This window comes from Melanaphis sacchari, unplaced genomic scaffold (assembly GCF_002803265.2).
Source record: "Melanaphis sacchari strain LSU unplaced genomic scaffold, SCAv2.0 Contig1_pilon_pilon, whole genome shotgun sequence".
NCBI classification, from domain to species: Eukaryota; Metazoa; Arthropoda; class Insecta; order Hemiptera; family Aphididae; genus Melanaphis; species Melanaphis sacchari.
In genome coordinates, this window is record NW_020270976.1 from 7,363,668 (window position 1) to 7,385,652 (window position 21,985).

A 21,985-nucleotide genomic window follows, 5' to 3' on the forward strand; every position below is an offset into this window, starting at 1 on the left:
TATAATATACGTTTATTGCGTTTAACCGACGACCAGCAAAATACGTGACCGTATAGCCGCGCGACATGTCGCACGTTGTCGCACCTTTACGGTAGGTAGAAATTGACAAATTGTGTCTTATTACCGAGTGGACATACAAATCATAATTATAATAATGCGTTTATTGTTTGTAATCAAAGCTACAGCAGTGATTGCACTTCGCGCGGCGACACATTACTTTTACTTTTCCGCGGACAAAAACATCAGTTCAACGCCACCGCGTTAACCGGGTGGGACGGGTGCAGGTTGGTTGCGGGGCCGCTGCTGGAGACGAAAAATTCAAATTTCTTACATTATGTGCGCGTCATAACACGCGACACTTGCCCACACATATTATGCACTGCAGTGCTATAAATAGCAGTCGAATTCTTTATGGTTTATCGTACACTGCGGCGGCGGCGGCGGAGTACGTGTCGTAACAGTCGCAATGCGTATTTGTGCATGTAAACACACAAAAATCATTATGATCGCATGATAATAATATAATACGAGTACGTACCTGCCGTATGGAAATTAATAATAATAATAATAATAACGAAACGGATAACGAGTGTCGTGTGCAGTGCTGTGGTATATAATATTATAATAATATAATAATTATTAGAGCGAAACGTCTTAGCGACAATGGAATGGACATCGGGATAGCGTATTATACACATCATATAATATATAATATCATAATACCTATGTGTGCACGCGGTGCGCGCGTAGAGGGTACACGTAACAACGAAAATTGAATAATGAAAACAGTCACTGCGTCTCGGTCCGACCTTAACCTTTTGCCGGCGCGGGCAACACTTGGGCAACGGCCGCGGAATGAAAAACGATACAGCGATGAAGATCTGTTGTATAGGCATACAAGATACCAGCTATAGGTAGCACAGACGGCGAAGTCGGCGGTTTCGCAACGCGATTATTTGTTTTTACGTATTCACGAAAATAAAATCACGTAATCCAGTTCTGTACGTACCTACTGCTCCCGAGGAAATTTGCCAATACCTATATATTATATTATGTTTCGCTCAGGTATAATGTAATTATGATATGATTGTGTATACGCACGACATCCTCTTCGGTCGGCGGCGAACGCGGACGGATTATTATTATTATTATTATTATTATACGTACGTGCACGTATATTACACGCGTACGGGTTCGGGGCAAGTGTGTAGAGGACTGCGGAGAAATTCTTCGTACCTACATATAATAATATCATCATCAAAGTACATACCATTATTACCAATGTATTACTAGATAAATACATATATATTATATTTATTGATGATATTAAAAAGCGAAAAACCATAATATTATGTACATGTAGTACATATTGTATTCGACTTACACGTAATACGTGTACGTTCGCGTGTAATTGCAGTGATAGTATTTAATCGAATACACGAAAACACACATTGATCTCGAATAGTCGTAAATTATAACTTGACACCTATGTACAACATATATATATATATATATATATATATATATACATACATGTTTATTAAATATATTAAATGTGCTATAAAGATATGAAATATATTTTTATTATACGCAGTGCATTGCGATAGATGTAATGACTTCAGATGTTGTTGGTATTATTCCAGAATCGCAATGCACCAATCACTCACGATGACTCTCGCACACGTGGATTCGTCTTCACATGTGATGGACTCACATACATTTTCTGAATAAAAAATCTAAAACCCCCAAAAATAGTGTATATTAAGAAACGTTGGTGATGCCTATACTTATTGATTTATCCGCATACTTTATGCATAAACACCATACATATTACATACGGTAGAATAGAGGTTATAAGGGGCTACAGGCTTTCCAAAGTTTTAGAAAAATTAAAAATGCTTTCAGCTAACACTTGAAACGTAACTATGTATTAAAATTATATTTTACATAAAGATTTCTGTAAAAATATGACTAAGTATTACTTAGGAGTTAGGTTATTACTAAGTCTACAAAATCAGCATATACTAAATTTATGAGGCATCCTAGGTACCTAAATCTCTCTTATGTAGCAAATTATCACCCCTCTTTCCTCCTAAAAACAAAGTTCTAGTTACGCCGCAAATGATAAGAGCTCAACCACTTCAACTCACATAGGTAATGAATATTTGGTATAATATGCACTACCTACTAATTTTAACTACAAATCGTACGATTATATGTATTTTAAAGCAGTTATTAATGATTTTAAAATTTTATTGTGATTTTATATATTGTTTATAATCATATTGTGTATGTTTAATGTTTATGACCACATTTACCTTTTTAATACTAATTTTTAAACCAACACTTCTATTTAAAATTGTACCATAAAAATATTCGGATTACGAAAAAACTTTAAAGTTACACGCAAAATTCAAGTGACATCATATTTAGATAAATTATTTTAATTTATAAATGTTATGAGGAAAAAGTTGCATTTAAGTTCTCTATTGAATACTAGGACACTACTGTTAGACTCTATGACTTTATTCAAACATAACATATATATATTTATATTACTACGCGCATTATAATTTATGCCTTATGGTGTTAGTCAAATAGTTTCATAACATTGGAATATTCCCATGGAAATATAAAATACGGCCGACTTATTATTACTTTTTATCAGTGAATGTATATTTCTTTAACGCGAAGTATTTTTACGTATAATATAATATGACATAATTAAAACTTACAGGATTCCGTAAAGTCACTTGTTCATTTCAGGAAGAGAAAATAATTATATTTTATTAAAAAAAAAAATGATAGTCATAACACATACACGTAATATTATTTTATGTTTTTATATGTATATTGTAATAATTAAAATGTAGTCTATATTAATTACCTAAAACTTGGTTTGTATTTATTATAACATGATCTGTTTATTTTTATTCGATGCGTGCGAATTTGAATTTAATTTTTCCTAATATATAAAGCTTTTTACATCAAAATTATTCGTATTATTATTAATGCAAGACAAAAAAAAAAAAAAAATAAAAAAATAGTGATTTGAAAAAAGTGTTTTATATTTTTACAATTATCAGTCATAGGGATATCTATTTTATCTGATTTAATTTGTGTATGTATCACTTAATATGTTTGACATTATTAATAGAGAATTCACTACGGTGTGAACGTTTTAAAATAATTATAATATTCTCACAGAGAAAATTCTTGGTATTCTAGCCATTTCAAATTTCTTTTGTGTACGTAATTATCTGGAGAAATATTCTTATCGATGTATTTTATTTTATGACAAATATTCGAAGTAAGAATTATCTTAAGATGTACCGTACGTGAAAAATATTGAGACCTTCATTTAAAGTAATTTAATAATGCCCTTCAATTTGTTATAGATGATAAATTTCTATTTTTATACAAATGTTAATACAATACACTTAATACCTTGATACACATTAACTCAAAGACGATTTTTCTTTAAGAGCACAATAAAATTATGAAAATCGAATATTGACATGGGTATCAAGGCGACCTTGATAGATGGAGCCTTTATCTTCTTTTGAAGAGTTCATCATTGGCACTAAAAATTTATTAAGAACGCAAATCTATAATATCATTATATGTGTCACGGGCTGCTGTATTATTTTCTTCTAATAGACAATAAGCGAATAATTTATTTATACAATAGATAAATTACCAACTATGAAAATTGAATGACATATTTAATGACGCTGCATGAATATTTATGTGTTGTACCTTGTCATTATAAATATGTAAAATTATATTTTTAATAAATTATAAATAAATAAATAAATAAATTGCATTACTAATTACGACCCTTATACATTATTCAAAAAACTTAAAATTGTAAAGTAATATTACGCAGTTTACTAAAATATTTTCAATTTCTTTCAATAAAAATTTAAATATTTTATTTTTAATCATGTAAAAATTTAAAGTGAAATCGTATAAACATAAAATTCAAATTATTAGTTAATTAAATATTGTCAATTTTATTCGTATTAAATTTAAAAGAGTACATTAGATTCAACTATATCTATATTTATGATATTGATATTTTCTTCATCTATCTAGTTTATTCCTGAACAATATTTTTAATTTAAAAATTTGGTTTATTTATTTTTTAATAATTAAAATTGTACAGTATAATTAATCCTATATCCTCTATTTTTCGTACTGAACTTTGACTTAGTACCTGAAAATCGTCCAAGGAGGCTTAAAAAAAGGTGGTGTCATGGTGTCTGAACTTTTAATCGTATTAAATAAAAAAAAAAAATAAAAATCATCAAATGTAACTTGATATCTTTTTTTTTCGTGTAACTTGTATATTTTAGGGCATATGCTTATTGTAAATAATTTTTTATTGATTGTATATTAATTAATAAAAAAAATAGATTATTTATTAAATTTAAATCAAAGTGCCTAATTGTAATAAATTTATTACTGTTTTAATACTAGTATATTACTTCTATAAGACAGAATAATATAATTATTACAAAAATATACCATTAAGATTTTAAATTCTTTTTAGCATTATTTATATAAACACTACAATAGCATGTTTCAAAAATGTAATACGACTTTAAAAACTGTTTACTTATAAAATGAATATTACAATACGTGTACTATATTAAATTAAATTGAATAAGTTTATTGAGTTATTTCCATTAGGTATGTTTAATAAAAATATAATTACTATAGGGTATGTGTTATAAAGAATTTTTAAAGTTTAAATGTAATATTTATTAAAGATAAAAATTAAAAAATGTATAGTATTTTATTTTGAATACATTAAAGTTTTCGTTTTTGGACTAAAATATTTTTTAGATGCTAATAGTAGTATTATTAATAGAGAAAATAATAATTTTTAAATATTGGAGTGATGCAAGTTTAAAGTTAATAAATTAATATATATATATATTTATAAACTTACGGGGTTTATACGTGAATAGTTTAACTGCAGAAGACAACGGAGTAAGTATTTTTTATAACTCTCACTTTTTTTAATTTTTGAAAATGAAAATTTCTGCTACAGAGATGAAGAAAAAGTATTAAGTTTATTTGAAGGTACGCAGAATACAAATAGTCAATAATATCATGATTATGCTGGTACTGCAAATACACATACCTACGAATAGTATGCAACATGTATACTACAGACTACACGTTACTTGACTGACACTGACTAAGTATTTAGTCCAAGGTTCTTAAAAATCATATATTTACCATAACACCGACAATAAAATTAATAAAATAATAATAACCAAACAAAAACGATTATTATGAGAGCAATTGTAGTGACGACGGCCGCAGTGGTTGATAAAAAAAAAGAAATAACATCGGCTCGGCCTAAAACGACCGCGGACGCACGTGGATGGACAATTGACCAATGAGCGACTGGTGAGCGTGGGGACTCGCGATGCTTCCCTTTTAGTATAAATGCGCCGTCCCGTTCGCAGTACAGATCATACTGAATCCAACAGTGTTCTAGAACAGCCACAGCTAGTTCTTAACGTTGTGTTTTATTTTTCAACAGTGTTCTATTACTACTCACCGTTCAATTTGAAAATGGCGTTCATACAGGTCAGTATAACATTATATTATATTTTGAAGTTATATGTAATGTATAATGATAAAAATAATAGGTTAACTCAACAAAATATTAAAATACCGTTTGGTCACTTGTCCAATCTTGTGTTTTTTTTTACACATTTTTTACCTACTTAGATTTATATTATATCTATAGTTCAATAGTTAAATTACAACTGCTTATAAGTATTGCATTAAAAAAATAAAATTATTATGTTTGTATAATTGCATTTATTCCAAGTATAAAAAATAATAAATAGTTTATTTTAATATTTCAGTTCTATAATTCGATAGTACTATAGAAAAGTTGCATTTTGTTTTATATATTTGTACTTTTTTGAATTAAAAATTATTTTTAATAAAATATCTTCATCTACACATTTTTTTTAAAAAAGGGAGCTATAGTAACATTCAATTTCATTGTCATAAAATACGAATAAATTTAGTATTTCTTAAATCTAAAACGTTATAACGTTATAAAATTATAATAATAACTTTCTAGATATGTATAAAATTGTACCATGCCTTTAAACTTGAATTTAGAAAAAATATAAAATATGAATTACTAATATCCACAGAGGTTTTGATAGACTGTATGAGAGACTTTAACGTTCGTAATTGAAGGGATTATTATTTGAAACAATTCGAATTACGCTATATATTCACATTTAGAATTACCTATATAAGACTTAGTTATTCGGAATAACATTAAATGAAAACAAAAGTTATTCAAACTTTCGTTAAAATATTTACATGTAATGAATGATAGCGTTAGGTAACACACAAAATATATTTTGTAAGTACATCTATGACGAAATTGACGAACGCGATGTGTTCCTGCATTCACGCATACATTTTTCCAATAACATATTCTTAAAACATTATTCGTCTTAGTGCGTATAAAATGCATACGGTTATTACACAATTATAATATTCCATATCTGTACCGTTCGAAGTGTTTTACGATTTAGCACAGTGTATTGTCCATATAAATAGCACATATATGCGTATACATCGTATTGGCATAAAAACCACACACAATTATACATATAATATAATACATAATCATTAGTGAATTCAAATCGTAATCACGAGAAAAATATAATTTCGAGCGCATTGTTTGAACGCGACACTATACCAAGTACATACACCGTATTATTTGTATATATATATATATATATATATATATGTATATATAATTTTTGACTTTCTCACGAATTCTCACAGCGACGGTGTTACGCGCTCGTCGGGCGCAAGACTGTCCCACTGCGGTTTGCACATTTATAGATATAATATTACACATATGTAAAATATATATATATATATGTGTGTGTGTGTGTGTGTGTGTCTATGTGTGTAACCGTTGAAATAGTAAAATATACGAACGCGTCCGGTTTTCCGCGTGTTACAATTAATAAAAGATCATCGCGACAGCGACGACGGGCGATTGCGCAACACGAGTTGACCGCGTTTTCTGCGACTATAACCCAATTATCGGATTCATTTTTCACGTCCATTGTGCGGCGTGCTTGGCCGCCGTGCCATTGTCGTGCGTGCGAAAGAATAAAAAAAAAAAAAAAAAAAAAATAATAATAATTACATTCATAATACATATACAATATACATATATTTTTATACATATACCTACGCGTACGTCGCTGCGGAGTAGTGCGCTTCTCGTCAGCGGTTGCGGCGCTAAATACCCATATGCATATATACATATTTATTGTATCCTATGTATAGTATTATACACACGCGGTCGTGATCACACTCGACTCGATAAATTCCGTATAATATATGCATTCGAATGTACATATATACCGCGCGTAATGATTGAACACACGCGCGATCCGATCATCGGGCACGATTCGACGCGAACGAGAGGTCCGTCGTCCGTCGCTACGCCGCGTTACCGACTTGAAAAAAAAAAAAACCGCACACGGGTGCATATTATAATATCATATACGTATAAATATAGGTATAATAGGTACGCTGCTGCTATAGGAACGCAATAGGTGCGCACACTGCAGTTATAGATTATATTATATGATTAAATACGTACCTCCGGCGACGGCCGGTGCAGTGCTGCAGTGGTGTCTTTTCCCATATCGAGATGCACGACGTGAGCGAATAATTGCTTGCAGACGACGTCCCGCGCGGGTAAAGGTATTGCGTTGGGGGCGGAAACATTGGCCAAGAAATTTCGTTCATAAATAACGCGTTGTTTTCGTCAATTTAATACGGTGACCATTCCGTACGGTTGTCCGTTCAGTGTGTAACGAAGATATATATCATCGTTACGGACAAGGCATGTAGGTACCTAAATATTACGCTGTAGGAGTAATGCATCTCATAATATTGTAAGCCATACATGTCTATTATACTTCTGTTGTATTATTACTACTGAAGTTTCATAAAATTCACTCGCTTAAATGTAAGACAGATTTGAGACGAATAACGATGAACAAATAAATAAGCAACATTTTCTTTTGATAAATATATCGAAATGTATAATATGTTTTGTTTCCGTTTGACAGTGCACACTCGCTGCTCTCCTGTTGCACGTAGCTTGTGGAAGCTACTTGGCTCACCGCGCTGCCGCTTACCACGGCGGTGCACCCGCTGCGATCGGTTACCACCACGGCGGCTCACCTGCCGGTTACCTTCACCACGGTTATGACGAGGCCCCGTCCTACGACTACGCTGCGTATCCGGCATACTCGTCAGCCAGCACCTACCAAGCCGACTACCCCAGCTACTCTTCGAAACCTGTCGACTACTACGTGAGTGATGCACACGCTGCAGTACATAATATTATGATATATTAATTTTTAATACATTTTACACGTATCATAAAATATATAATAGTAATAATAAAAACAGTCCTTGACGCATTCAACGGGAAAAACACCACAGACATTAACCGTATATAGCCTATATACATAAACAATTTTCTGACTAAAATTAATATATGCTGATCACACCGATTACATAATACCTATGTGGTTACAATTAAATCTAGAAAAACAAAATATAAGCTTAAAAAAATTATAATATGTGAATTTCGCCTTTCCTGAAATATTATAAGCATTTGATTGACATATATGTATTCATTCGACTATGCACATATGTTTAACGATGATTTATAAATATTATACGTATACAGAATCGTATTATTCGTATGCACATAAAGATATCGTATAATCGAAAAAATCGGCCATATAACAATATCATATTATGTACCAGATATCCTCTTTATACAATACGTTGGCCGCTCAGACCGCTTTACCGCCTCTAATCATCCGTCAACACCAAAATTTAGGTTCATAAAAAAAAACCCTCCACCGTGTCTCGTCACACCTCCTCCATATACACAATATTATCATAATATCGTCATTTCATTAACATATACAATTTTATTATGTCATATTTCTCGTGTCCCAAACTTGGAATGGCCACTATACTATCACGCCGGATCGCTACTGCAGTCGCCGCCCAAGTACTCATTCAACTACGGCGTGAAGGACTATCACACCGGCGATGTCAAGGATCAATGGGAAGAGAGGGACGGTGACGTTGTCAAGGGTGAATACAGCTTGGTCGAACCGGACGGCACCACACGCAAAGTCACGTACACCGCTGATGACCACAACGGTTTCAACGCGGTCGTACACAAGTCCGGCACTGCCCATCACCCGACCAAGGTCGCCCACGCACCAGTCTACCATCACGCTTACCGTCGTTAAGACCAATCAATACACGAATCGACCGAATCGACCAAAAGTTAAACCATCGTTACCATACGTTATATTATTAAGTATTATTTTTTAGGCATACGTTTCGTTCATAAGCGTACAACGTTAATACATACTCGTAGTATATTATATATATATAGCATATAAAAGTAGAATTTTTATCCCCATACCAAATCAAAAAAATATATAAATAATACAGATGTCGATAGGAGGTACCTTTACTGTATTCAATTTCTTTTTCTAAAGTTTCGTACGAAAATCTTAGTATGTTCTAATATCTCACGCTGTATACTTTAACGAGTCTCTTGGCGTCAACTTTACAAAACAAACATTCTGATTCTTTTTGTTTCTACCCGTTGCTTTTCGCTAAAGTATACAAAATTTTAATATTTTTATTACAAATTTTTTAAACTCAAGTAATCGAGTAAACTATATTTATAATATACTATACGGTCTTTATTGCTTCGTCAATGATCTCTTTTCGATATAATTTTTACACGATAACCGAATATCTCAACGTACCTTCTACAGGTCGTACATCTAATATAGATTGTTTCGTAATTATTTTAATACTATATAATATACGTTTAGAATGAAGACATTTTTTTTTACTTAAAAATCATTTTTCATTTATTTTTTTACGCGGTGTTTTTTATTTGATTGTCTTTTGTTTTATTTTGTATTCAAATTAATTATTATTGATTTCTACGCGCTCTCAAGAATTGTATACCAAATCTTGGGTATAATATTTCTCGATTGTTAAAAATGCTGTAGAAGACATACTTGAAATATTTTTGTATACTTTTTACTTGATCTTTGTACTTTTTTTTTGTATATACATTTCATAATTGCTCATAATATATCTAAAACAAATATACTTATATATCTGTTTAATTTTATTGTATTATTCCTGAATAACTGCAACTATATCATGGTGGATAGCCATACCATTGCGATAACAACGATCCAACACAATATTTATATATACTCATATATCAATTAAGTAACTATGCTGAGACGCAAACGAAAAATTACGTGGCATGTAAATAAACAATAAGTAAGAGAAATTAAATAAATTAAACAAATTAAAATGTTAATTTTTTTTTACATTTTAAATCGACTATTTTCATTTGATACGTATTATAAATGCAAGAGTGACAATGTTAATATTATTTTATATTCTAATGAATTAAAAAATATTATAAATTATAACGATTGCAGTGAATAATATTCAAGTATATAATACATATTATCATAATAAATTAATAATTTTCTAGTCCCATTTCAAAAAAATTAAAAAATAAATTATTGAATAGAAAAAAAATGTAGGTATAAACGGGCACAAATCCGGTACAATACCCATATATATATATACCATATAAACCATGTGAGCACACAATTGCATATTATTACATAAATGTCTGGAAACAAAATATTATATAGAATTATATATATATTTATATATCTTCTATAATACGGCGGTAAACCGAACTTGGCACGCGGAATCGTGCGCGTTTTGTATCGAATTCAGAATATTTGTATTTAAGGTCTTCGCCTCGCAATATCTATACAGATGCACATAATACGGCATATTCTATAGATTATTCGCTATAGTATACGGTTGCACATGCGTGGATAATAGTGTAAGGTATATGGGATATTGTGATAGGGTAGTATACATAGCAATACGGTGTCCGCGTATAATATATTATTTTCTTATCATTCTCGTCGTGTGGCGGTGACCCTACAATAACGACGCGTTCGAATAAACAAATATTTCGCAACGATCGAACCGCCTCGCGGAGACGGTTGTCACGAACGCGCACGGTGAACGGACACGACACAATAATAATAAATAATAAATAATGTAGTACGTTACGACGTTCTCGCGCGACGGTTGCACATGGAGTGCAGGACGGGAAGGAATAAGAGCGTATTTTCCGCGTTTCGTGTTATATTATTATGGTTTTTACGTCGGGCGAGCCGAAAATCTAAAATCCGCGTTATACTTACACGCTGCAGCGTATTTCGAACGGTTTCGCGCGGCGTACCTACGCTGTGATTGATTTTAAATTTTAGTTAATGTCACGTCCACATGCTTTGTCACCGTTTTGCATGTACATACGACGAAGATAGCAAGTTTTCGTTCAGTAGAATACATTTTAAGTCGTTAACTTTGATGTCGGAAGCTTTTATTAATATTATAATTTTATAGTGAGTTATTAGCATTTTAATTTTGTGATATTTTACGTACCTATAGTTTACTATAAAATGATAGTATCAATAAAAACCTATCTTTTAGCCCGGATAATATTCATACATTTAAGTTTGATAATACCTAAGTAAATCCACTGTAATACTTAGCCAACAACATAAAATGGATGATTCAGCTGAACCCAAATTTGCCATGTTGTATGTTTGCAGTAAAACGGGAAGCATCGCCTACGGGTGTAGCAGATCATTTTTTAAGGATCTTTTTTGTGTCCAAATAGACAGTTAGCTCAACGTTTTTATTCACATTATTCAATTTTCATTGGGTTTGTCCACTATATATAAAACTTAATACTAATTTTGAGATGCAAATTTTAAGATGTATACTCCTGTATTAATAATTTTTATTTGTTATCATTAAACATTTTTTTTTTTTTTAATACAATATATATGCCAATAAAATACAGTACCTAAGTAATTTATTTGTTAGCTTTTATGCATAAACATCGTGATATAATTATATGATACATTTTGTTCTTTTTAATGTTTCTATAAATGTATGACAATTTTAGAAACTTAGTAATTATAATAGAGATGTGCTAATTAGATGAAAAAATACTGGTTTATGTGAATAATATTGGTATTCCATGTGACGCTCTCGCTGTAAGGCGAGTCACTGGGAAGATCACTGAGAGTTAAAGGAAGGAGTTTTTCTACTAATGAAACTTGTTTTAGGGGAGGAGGAATGATCACGCAGTGGTTATTCGTTAAAAATGGCCTGGGATGAGGCTTTGTCTTAACAATTATTATAATTACTGTACGTCGCAAAGTGTCAGGAGATAGTGATTGAGCACAGTCGCGATTATAAGATCAACACGCGCAGTATAAATAATTACCAGTCCTTGCCGTAACAAATCGATAAAAAAAATAGAGTAAGTCCGTTTTATAATGTTAATTATTAATAATTGACAACACATTGTGCGTATTATGTGCACGCGAGTACCTATATTGCATATACGTCACGCCGGGTTCAAAACCGGCTAATATGTAAAATAATATTATTAATATTAGTCATCAGTTATTGGAGTTATTTAACGTAGTCAATAACTTACTTACCCGCAATTCTTATTTACGACTAATTCGCATAATAACTGTGAAAATTTTTGATTTTATTTCAATTTTTCAAAATTTGTTAAGTACTCGTACATATAATAACAAACAAGTAACATGACCAAATTAACTTGATCTTTTACTGGTTTTTAGGTAGTTTTAATATGTTTTATGATACGGTAAGTATCTATTTGAATTAAGTATTAGGTAAAAAACCTTACCCGGATTTCTTGTCAAGGGTGAAGTTGTTGATTGATTTCTCCGCAGCGTATGTGATTGGCCGAAAATGCGTGTACAACCTTGTCTATCCAGCAGGGCACGACGTGTTTTAAACACGAATGACATGCAATTTAATGACTAAAGATACATTAATATTCCGTTTCAATTAAGTAATTCTCTTTTACAAGGCCAAGAGCACACATTGGTACAACATTTATCACTGACCAACAATATTGTATAAGCAAAACAGTTCTTTGCGTTTCACTCGTTGTCATTAAAGTTTACGACCAAGATTTGTATGCGTTTGCATATTTGTACAACTGGTCGATCATCTGCAATATATTAAGTAAGCACAAAATATTATGTTACACGACACGATTAATATCACAGATTAATATTTTTATTGCTAAACATTTTATTTTTATTGTGTATATTGTGATACTAATACCTAATGCATTTTATAAAGTTGACATTTTGATTATATACAATACTCAATTTTCTCAACTATATTTCATAAGGATTAATCAACTATCATAATTACCAAATTATTTTTTTTTATTTAAATAATGTATGATATTTTTAGTGTAACAATATAAAATAAAACATACTTATGAAATTTTTATTTTTATAAATCTGATCCTAAAATCATTGGTAGCAGAAGATACACTTGTCTGGATATAATATTTTGTGAATTAGTTTAAAATTCTATAACAATATATGTTTATTTGTACAATAGTAACAATTCTTAAAAAAAAAAGTTAAAATTCATTCAGTTTATCATTTTTAAACAAATTTTGAATTCTGCAGTTAATACTTCAATAGCTACCACTTATAAATTCTTCAATAAAAATTTGTTGTACACACAAACGTAAAATTAATCACAATAAATAATAAAAACTATTAAATAGTTTATTAATTGTATACTGCAGCCATTCAAAACAAACATATTAATTCAACTTTGATAAATCTTATAGATAATAACAATTTTAATTTTAATCACAATACAAGTATTGAAATTAATATATTAAGATTTATAACCGTGTAAAAATTGAATTTTATATATTATAAATATATGTTGTTTGTTTTTTAAAGAAATAACATTTAATAGGGTCATCAAGTTAAGTAAAAAAATATAAACTTATGAAAAATACTAATACCATTTCAAAATTTATTTTTTAGTACTATTATTTAAATTTAACAAACTAAATCAAAGATATAATACAGATTTGTACATTAGAAAAATTGTGATTTAATACAAAATATATCCAAAAATAAGAAAGATTCAAATTAATTATCAATTAATGTATTCTGGTTAAATCTTCAACCAGTTTAATAACATCATCTAGGGTTAATTTTGTTTCTTTTGAAATTTTCTTGAACTCATGGTCATAGCATCCCTGAAATGTAAAAATGTAAAACATTATGTACCTTTTATAAGCATAATTTTCATATATTACAACTACATTAATTATATTATAATGAAAGATGTGAATTTGATAAATTTTATTATTAAAAATAAATATTTATGCATAACTTTTTTTACTTAAGCATTTACTATTTAGTTTAAATAATTAAGCTATATAGATTCTGTATTTACACTAATTTTACATTTATTAAAGGTTTTTTAATAAACAATTTTAACAAGAGTAAAAATGGGGATAAAAATTCACATTTACACATTTAAAAAACTTTTGAAAAAATGCAAATTTATCTAATTTTGCCAGAAAAGTCCACATCTCTAATTGTAACCAAATTATTTATATTATCAGTTATACAAAAAACCATAATTATAAATAATATAAAAAAACTAAATACAATTAAGCAATTGATTAACTAAAATTAAGTATTTAGTATTAAAGAGCACACATTGATCATAGAAAAAATTATAAGTTTTATTAGTTTTACTGTATAGTTTATATTAAAATCTTTTGACGCAAGCACAACAAAGTTTTTGTTTTTAAGAAAATAAACTCGTTAATCATTGATAAAATATATAAGATGTATGTATACAATTATCCAAACATAATAAATATATTTTTCACTAAAATCTTGGATTAGGATTATAATTGTCTTAATGGTTATCTGTAATTGGCTATAAATCGATATTTTTTGAAAAGTTAAAAAAATTAATTAAAAGTGGATCAGTGCAAGGATTATATTATGTGTATTAAAATGCTAACTAATAACTTATATTACAATACCTGAAGTTCATTAACAACTTCTTGCATCTCTTTTTTTGATAAATCTAAAAAGCTTTCAATTAAATCTCCATCAACAAATGCTTCAGCAGGCTCTGTTCTTATTTCAGTATGATAACTTCGCCAAAACTGATGTTGAATTTTTCCTACTCCTTTAATTACTGTTGCTAAACTTTTTTCTAAATCTGACAGAAAGTCATACATTTTGGGAGTCAACTGTGTCACCAATCCTAATAAAATAATTTAAATATTATAATTATTAAATAACAAATTCATGTTTAAGATATTTTAATATTACCTAAAGCTCCACTACAAGTACCATAAAGAATACCTCCTTGAACTGATACATAAGTATCAGTGAAATGTTGCATTACTAATGAACCATGCCTAAACACATTTACTAGATCACCTAAGTGGAATTGACCAATTTCTTGAAGTTGATGACGGGCTTCATCACTTGTCAATGTACTAAATCAATAAAAATAAAATAAAATATTAATTAAATTTTTCTAATTGTAAATAATTAAAATATTAAAATATGTAATAAATACAATTAATCACCTGTCTTTGTGTATAATAAATAAATTTTTATCATTTTCTGCGCCTAAAAATACATCATCATCAATAATTTCTATGGCTGTTGACCATTTTGGATTGTAATCTCTAGCTATCTACTCATAAAATGTACAGGATATTATATTACAATTTTTTTTTAATCATAAATTTAAGTAATTTACTTCATCAAAACTGCCTTCCATAGTTTTGTATTGTAACAATGTTAATGATCTCATTAAATCACCGCAAACAATAAAGTCTCCTTTAGTTTTCACAAATAGTGCAACAATATTATTGAAGTGACTACACTCAAGTCTTAATTCTTTTTCAGCAGTCCATTCAAATAATCGAACCTATGAAAATAAGAATAATTAGATAAATCAGTAAATATGTATAAAACATTAACCTTAAGTTTTACAAAATAGTCATGTGTTACTAATTTCATTATATATAATCAAACATCCCACACATAAAATGTAAATGTAATAAAAAATTGTGTTAATTAATTAAAAATAAATAAACAATTAACCTATTATTAAGTTAGTAATATTAAATGTAATAACTAATTTTTAAATTTATTTACACAATAAAATTAATAATTTTCTAAATATTGTTTAATCTTTATTAATCTTCTAAAAATATTAACAGTAATGGCCATTAATTTCCTGTTATACCATAATCCATATACTATATACAAGCAGTTAATTTGTTATACAATAATTCCACTAATGAACATATTAAAGAAAAAAATTGATATAATATCTACTGCTTATTGGATTCATTTTGAGACAAGAGTATTTGAATCCATTAGCTGAATAAGTTAATAATGTCAATGATATAATAAAAAGGTATAGAAATGCATTTAAAAAAAAAATAATATAAATTGAATATAATATTTAAATAAACATATATTTTTTTTATATATTTCGTATGTTAATAAATTATATGTAATCGAGAAAATGGACAAAATAAATGTAGAAAAATGTCTTTACAAGTATACGTTGATTCCGTTAACCAGTAGCCAATTAATAAATAATTGTTTTCTATATATTAATATTTAATATACATACAACTTTATTGTTCTGTACTTTGAAGCAAGTAAAAACAAAAATAGGAATACATTAGTAATGCTATTATGCATAGTAAATAAAATTTTAAAAAAAAAGAAGAAATTTACCAGGTAGTCGTGTAATACAACATATAAAAAGCAGTAACCTAACCATCAATTTATACAATATATAAATAATAATAATTAATTATTGTCAGTTATTCAAATGTAAATCAAAAGGCAATGTTTGTATATTTATAGCTTATATTTAAATATTTATTTATTTTTTTTTTTTGTATTAAACACAAACAAATAAAAGGAAAGGAAGTACACACAATAATATAAAACAGTGTGTTTGATAAGAAACGTAGTATTTTAAATCTTGTTGCTTTTACAATTAAAACAGTATTTGCGGTCAAATTTTGACCAATGGATGACATTAGTTAATAATAAATATCCAACTTACTGTACAATTAACTGCAGCTAAAAGTTTTCCATTAAATTCAGCCATACCATAACATGCACCCTTTACTTCTTTCTCACTTATTTGTGTAAGTTTTGATGAAGAATCATCCCAATTAAATATAAGTATGCGTCCCAATTTAGGATCTTGGTCTTCAGGATTTACAACAGCAGTTCCCAATATATAATAAGTAGCTGGGTCATCACCCAACTTTGCTGATATAATACTTAATGCATATTCATTTGAATTTAACTGATGTGCATGCAACACTACATATTTTGTTTAAAAATTGTTAATTATTAATGATTTATTTTTAATAGTGTGTATTAAACAATAAACTTACCCTCAAAAGTGTTTTGATCTAATATAAGCATATTATGAATTTCAACTTCAAGACCATATTCACTACTTCCAATACTTAACGGTCCTTGATTACTATTAATTGCAGATGTACTATTTTGAATACGATTGTTAATTGCACCAGAAGTATTCTGAGCACTAGTACTAGCGCTAGGTCTAGCAGGGACTAAATTTATTCCTTCATGAACATCTATTCTCATTGTAATTATACCAAATGACTAATACAATTTAAAAATTAAATAAATAAATTAGATGTGTAATATTTTAAGTACTTGTTTGTTAATCATACCTTGCTTGATTCTTGGTGTGCAATTCGCCGAGGTGCTTCTCCGAGAGGAATGGTGCGAATATGTAGTTTTTGCATCTCATCAATTGTACCAATAATAATAGAAGTGTCAGTTGCCATAGCCAAACTTTAAATTGACATAAAATTAAATAATTATAAATATTTTATTTTTTAGTTAAATTACCTATCTGGATAACTTTTAGTATTGAGTGAACACATATGGTTAACTTTGCGTAGATTAACATTTGAGAAAATCAATTTATTATTTGATGAATATATTACAGTTGGGTGATCTGAACATGCAAATACACTTGTCGTAGAAAGTGATTGGAATTTTCTGATTAAAGTAGGTTGGGTACCAAGATTGACCTAAAAAAATAAATATTAATCGTTCTTATATAATAGCTTAAAAGATCATTAATTATTTAATTAAAATCATTTATACTAACTTTACGCTTATCACTTAATACCCCATTTTCAGGGTTTAAATGAAAATAACATAAGCTCCCATCTCCTAATGCACATAATAAATAGTCAATATTTTCAAACGTTACCATTAATATCGATCGAGGTATGATTTCTATGAAAACAAAAAATTGTTAAAAAAAATTGTAATAATTATTTTATATTTATTATATTTACCTTCGCCTAAAGGTTCTCGAACAAGTTCTTCAAAGTCAGGAAGTTGAAGTACTTTTACAGATATGTCCATCCATAAACCAACAGCCACCAAACTTATAGTTTTGGAAAATTCATCTTTAAATGAACAAACATCAAGACAAGATACTTCATGTTCTAATGCAATAAACCTTTAAACAAAGTTAAAAAAAAAAAAATGAAAAACTAAAGAATTAAATAATAAATATTATTTGTAATAAAATGTATGAATGATTCATACCCATTTTGTGAGACTTTATCTGTTCCAATTTCAATGTAATAGAGACTATTACCTGTAGCACAAACAGCTTGATTGCCATTACATGATACTACATTGATACTTTTACCATCAGGTACAATCCATTCACTCACTAAACATTTGCTTTCCAAACAAATCAATCGGACACTAGCAGATGTTATTTGGACCATTTTATTTTTCGATGTATTACCACAATAAAATGTTTGTAATTCAGATTGAAAACCTTCCAAATCTATTTCTTCTACTTCTTCTCCATTGTATGACAACACTCTGCTATGTCCAACAAAAGATAAAACTAATGTATCATCTAAAAGACTATCAGCAGTAACACGTAGAGGCCACATTCCTTTGATTCCAACTAAATCAATTGTGGCTACCTCTTGAATTCCTATTCCATTACGTATTATTCTAAGAGACCCTTCTTTATAGGCTCCTTAAATGAGAAAAATTAAGAAAATGTTAATATTTTATTTCTTTTGTTTTTAATAAGGTTTAATAATGCACACCTGAGCAAGTAACAACTTGTCCTTGACCCTGTCGTTCTAAATCTATAACACACATATCAACAATAGGTCCTAAATTCATAAAACTATCTAAAACAGTGATGTGTGAACCAAATTGATCAGCCTTCTTATTAAGTTTTATAAGTTGAGAGTCGCCTACTCGAGATGCAACATATATTATTTTGTTATCTAAGTATGTAAGAGATTCAGGTATGCTGATCTCTCCTGAAAAAGAGAGGTTTAAATTATTTAAATAAAATTATATATTATTAAACCACTTACCTAATAAATCAACTTTTGGATCTTTGATTTTAAATGAACCATCTGGATTTTTTTCATAATTTAGTAATAACATAAATAAATGACCAGCCATATCTCCAAGTAAATATCTTGTACCTTCTGAATCAATTCTAGCATAACATACTATTGTACTTTGCTACAAAAATACATATAAAATATTATAAATATCATTCTTTTATAAATAAATTATATCTCACTTTTATCACAGGGGGAGAAATAGCAATAAAAGAGGAACCATTATGATATAAAACTGATTCTCGACCAATAATAATGGCACCACAGAGAGGCTCAGGTACGGGAATAATCATTGAAGCTTCTGTTTCTACATTTTCTTGTTTCCAGGGAGTCTGGTAAAAAAAAAAAAAAATTAGCAAATAAATAAGATAACTTCAAAAAGCATAACTACAAAGCACCTTTACAAATTCTTTATCTTTTATGGATAGTTCTTTAGCTTTTATGTGGCGGCCCATAGTATCCTGATGTATGATAATAATGGTTGGATTAGCACAACCATACAGAAAATCAATATCTTGTACTTCAACTTCTTCCATCCTAGAATTAAATCAAGAAATACATAATTTATATATAATAAATACTTATCAGTTTATAGTTAAAATACATTTAATATTGTATTATTGAATGACATTATTCTGCTTTAGAAGAAAAATACTAAAATTAAAATTTCTATTACAATTAAATTGATTTTTTTTTATTAATAATTAATCATTATAATTTTAATTATAATACTTATATATACATATTTTACCTTAAGCAATAAGCCTTTAGTTCACCTTCTTTATCTAATGGTATAATTTTAAATAACCCATCATATAATTTTAAACCAATTACTCTTGCACTTGGATCAATAACAGCCATAGCACCAATCTCAGATATTTTCCCAATTTGATCAGCTATAACACCATGAGCTTTTGTAATAATTTCAATATCACCACTTTCTGTTTGAACACATTCTAAAATCATGGTGTTGTATCGAGCAGTTACTACAAATAACAAGTCTTTATCCTTATGCTAAAAAAAAAAAAAATTTAATCATTAACATTTTTTTAGGTTTAATTTATGGCTTAATATAATTTTTCCACAGAGTTAATGTCATACCTTAGGACGGAAAACTTTCATTATTTCAATTTTTCCATACAATGCTATTTCTTTGATTGGCTGCAAACCTTCTTCAGTGACTAAAGATATATCTATACGATTAAATCTTGCAACAAGCAGATTACGATCAGTCGGTGATGTGAAATTTGCTAAAATTTTAAAAACAAGAATGTAGCCATATTTATTAGTTATAAATAAAAATAATCAATAACTTATGCCAAACAGATGTATAACATTAAAAATTTATGAAGTGTTGTTCAAAAGATAAATATTTGAAAATAAACTTGAATGAGTGCTTAACAATATTTCTTAGAACCTAAATATTTTATACTTAAGCTGATTATATAAATAAACTCAAGTTAAATGTTTGTATACGAAATAATTTCAATACAACAAGCGAGTAGCCAGTCATAAAAAATACTGAGAAACAGTATACATTTTCATAAAATCACTAAATCAAGCAAAAAATGACCAAATTATTAATTGACATTAAAATAGGTTTTATAAACGCAGTTACGCATTTAAATTTTTGCTCGTTCTATAAGACACAAAATAATATTCGACACAAAATGATGTGACCAAACAATTACTTGATATGATACATACTAGTTTTGGGTTAAATGTTATAAATCACGTACCTGAGATGCTGGTAACGACTGCTGTAGGCTTGTGAGCTGTGACGGTATAAAACTGTTGCATTGCCATGTCTATGATCAATTATTAGACCGATATTATTTGAATTAGTTTGGTGTTGAAGACAACGAACTCGTGTTCAATGGTATTGTTTATTCACGTGTAAGGGCAATATGCGACAACAAGCGTGCACGATATCGTAAAAAAAACGAAGATGGAAATATGTAATAAATAATAATAACCAATATGTATCACTGATTGATTTTTGATTAATAAATACCAATTACTATTACTTATTACTGAGGCCAGAACCGCGCAAAACGTGCACAGCGACGCTAGCAACTACAGTCACAGTGTCGTTACTCGTTACTCGTTGTCGTATCGGTCGGTCGGCGGCGGACAACGTTATCGCATGCCCGTACGGTAGCACCAGGAAGGAAGGAAAAAACTGTTTGTATTATGTCTATGTGATATTTCTTTTCGGTTTGCCATGCTCTGATATCTTCGAAACGCCGGACTAACCGTCCGCATGGTATCATTCATTGCGGTTGGTATTTGTTACAGTGCTGCCAACAACTCCAGAGAAATATGTTGCCATTAAACTTGCATTGTAGTATTATCATTATAGTATGGAAATTGGAAATGTACATGCTGATCCAAAAAAGTAATAACTTGTTGAACAATAAAACTAGATACCTA

The 21,985-nt window shown here is 29.1% G+C and overlaps 2 protein-coding genes across 2 annotated transcripts; one reads left to right on the forward strand and one right to left on the reverse strand.

Annotated features, from left to right (window-relative positions):
• Nucleotides 1-5,476: 5,476 nt before the first annotated feature.
• Nucleotides 5,477-9,757, forward strand: LOC112593324 (cuticle protein 19-like). The gene is made up of 3 exons (XM_025337708.1): nt 5,477-5,607; nt 8,151-8,396; nt 9,102-9,757. Exons 1-3 carry the CDS (start codon nt 5,593-5,595, stop codon nt 9,357-9,359), a joined length of 519 nt encoding a protein of 172 aa, XP_025193493.1. The 5' UTR covers nt 5,477-5,592; the 3' UTR covers nt 9,360-9,757.
• Nucleotides 9,758-14,064: 4,307 nt separating this feature from the next.
• On the reverse strand, nt 14,065-21,761 carry LOC112593179 (DNA damage-binding protein 1). Its single transcript, XM_025337515.1, has 19 exons — nt 21,292-21,761; nt 20,654-20,802; nt 20,304-20,566; nt 19,951-20,089; nt 19,735-19,884; nt 19,520-19,673; nt 19,241-19,462; nt 18,717-19,167; nt 18,461-18,627; nt 18,268-18,398; nt 18,003-18,187; nt 17,822-17,945; nt 17,516-17,750; nt 17,176-17,441; nt 15,844-16,014; nt 15,668-15,777; nt 15,405-15,574; nt 15,110-15,336; nt 14,065-14,305 (listed from the first exon to the last, which is right to left on the reverse strand). The coding sequence occupies exons 1-19, from the start codon at nt 21,356-21,358 to the stop codon at nt 14,207-14,209; spliced, it is 3,480 nt and encodes a 1,159-aa protein (XP_025193300.1). The 5' UTR covers nt 21,359-21,761; the 3' UTR covers nt 14,065-14,206.
• Between the last annotated feature and the right edge of the window lie 224 nt (nt 21,762-21,985).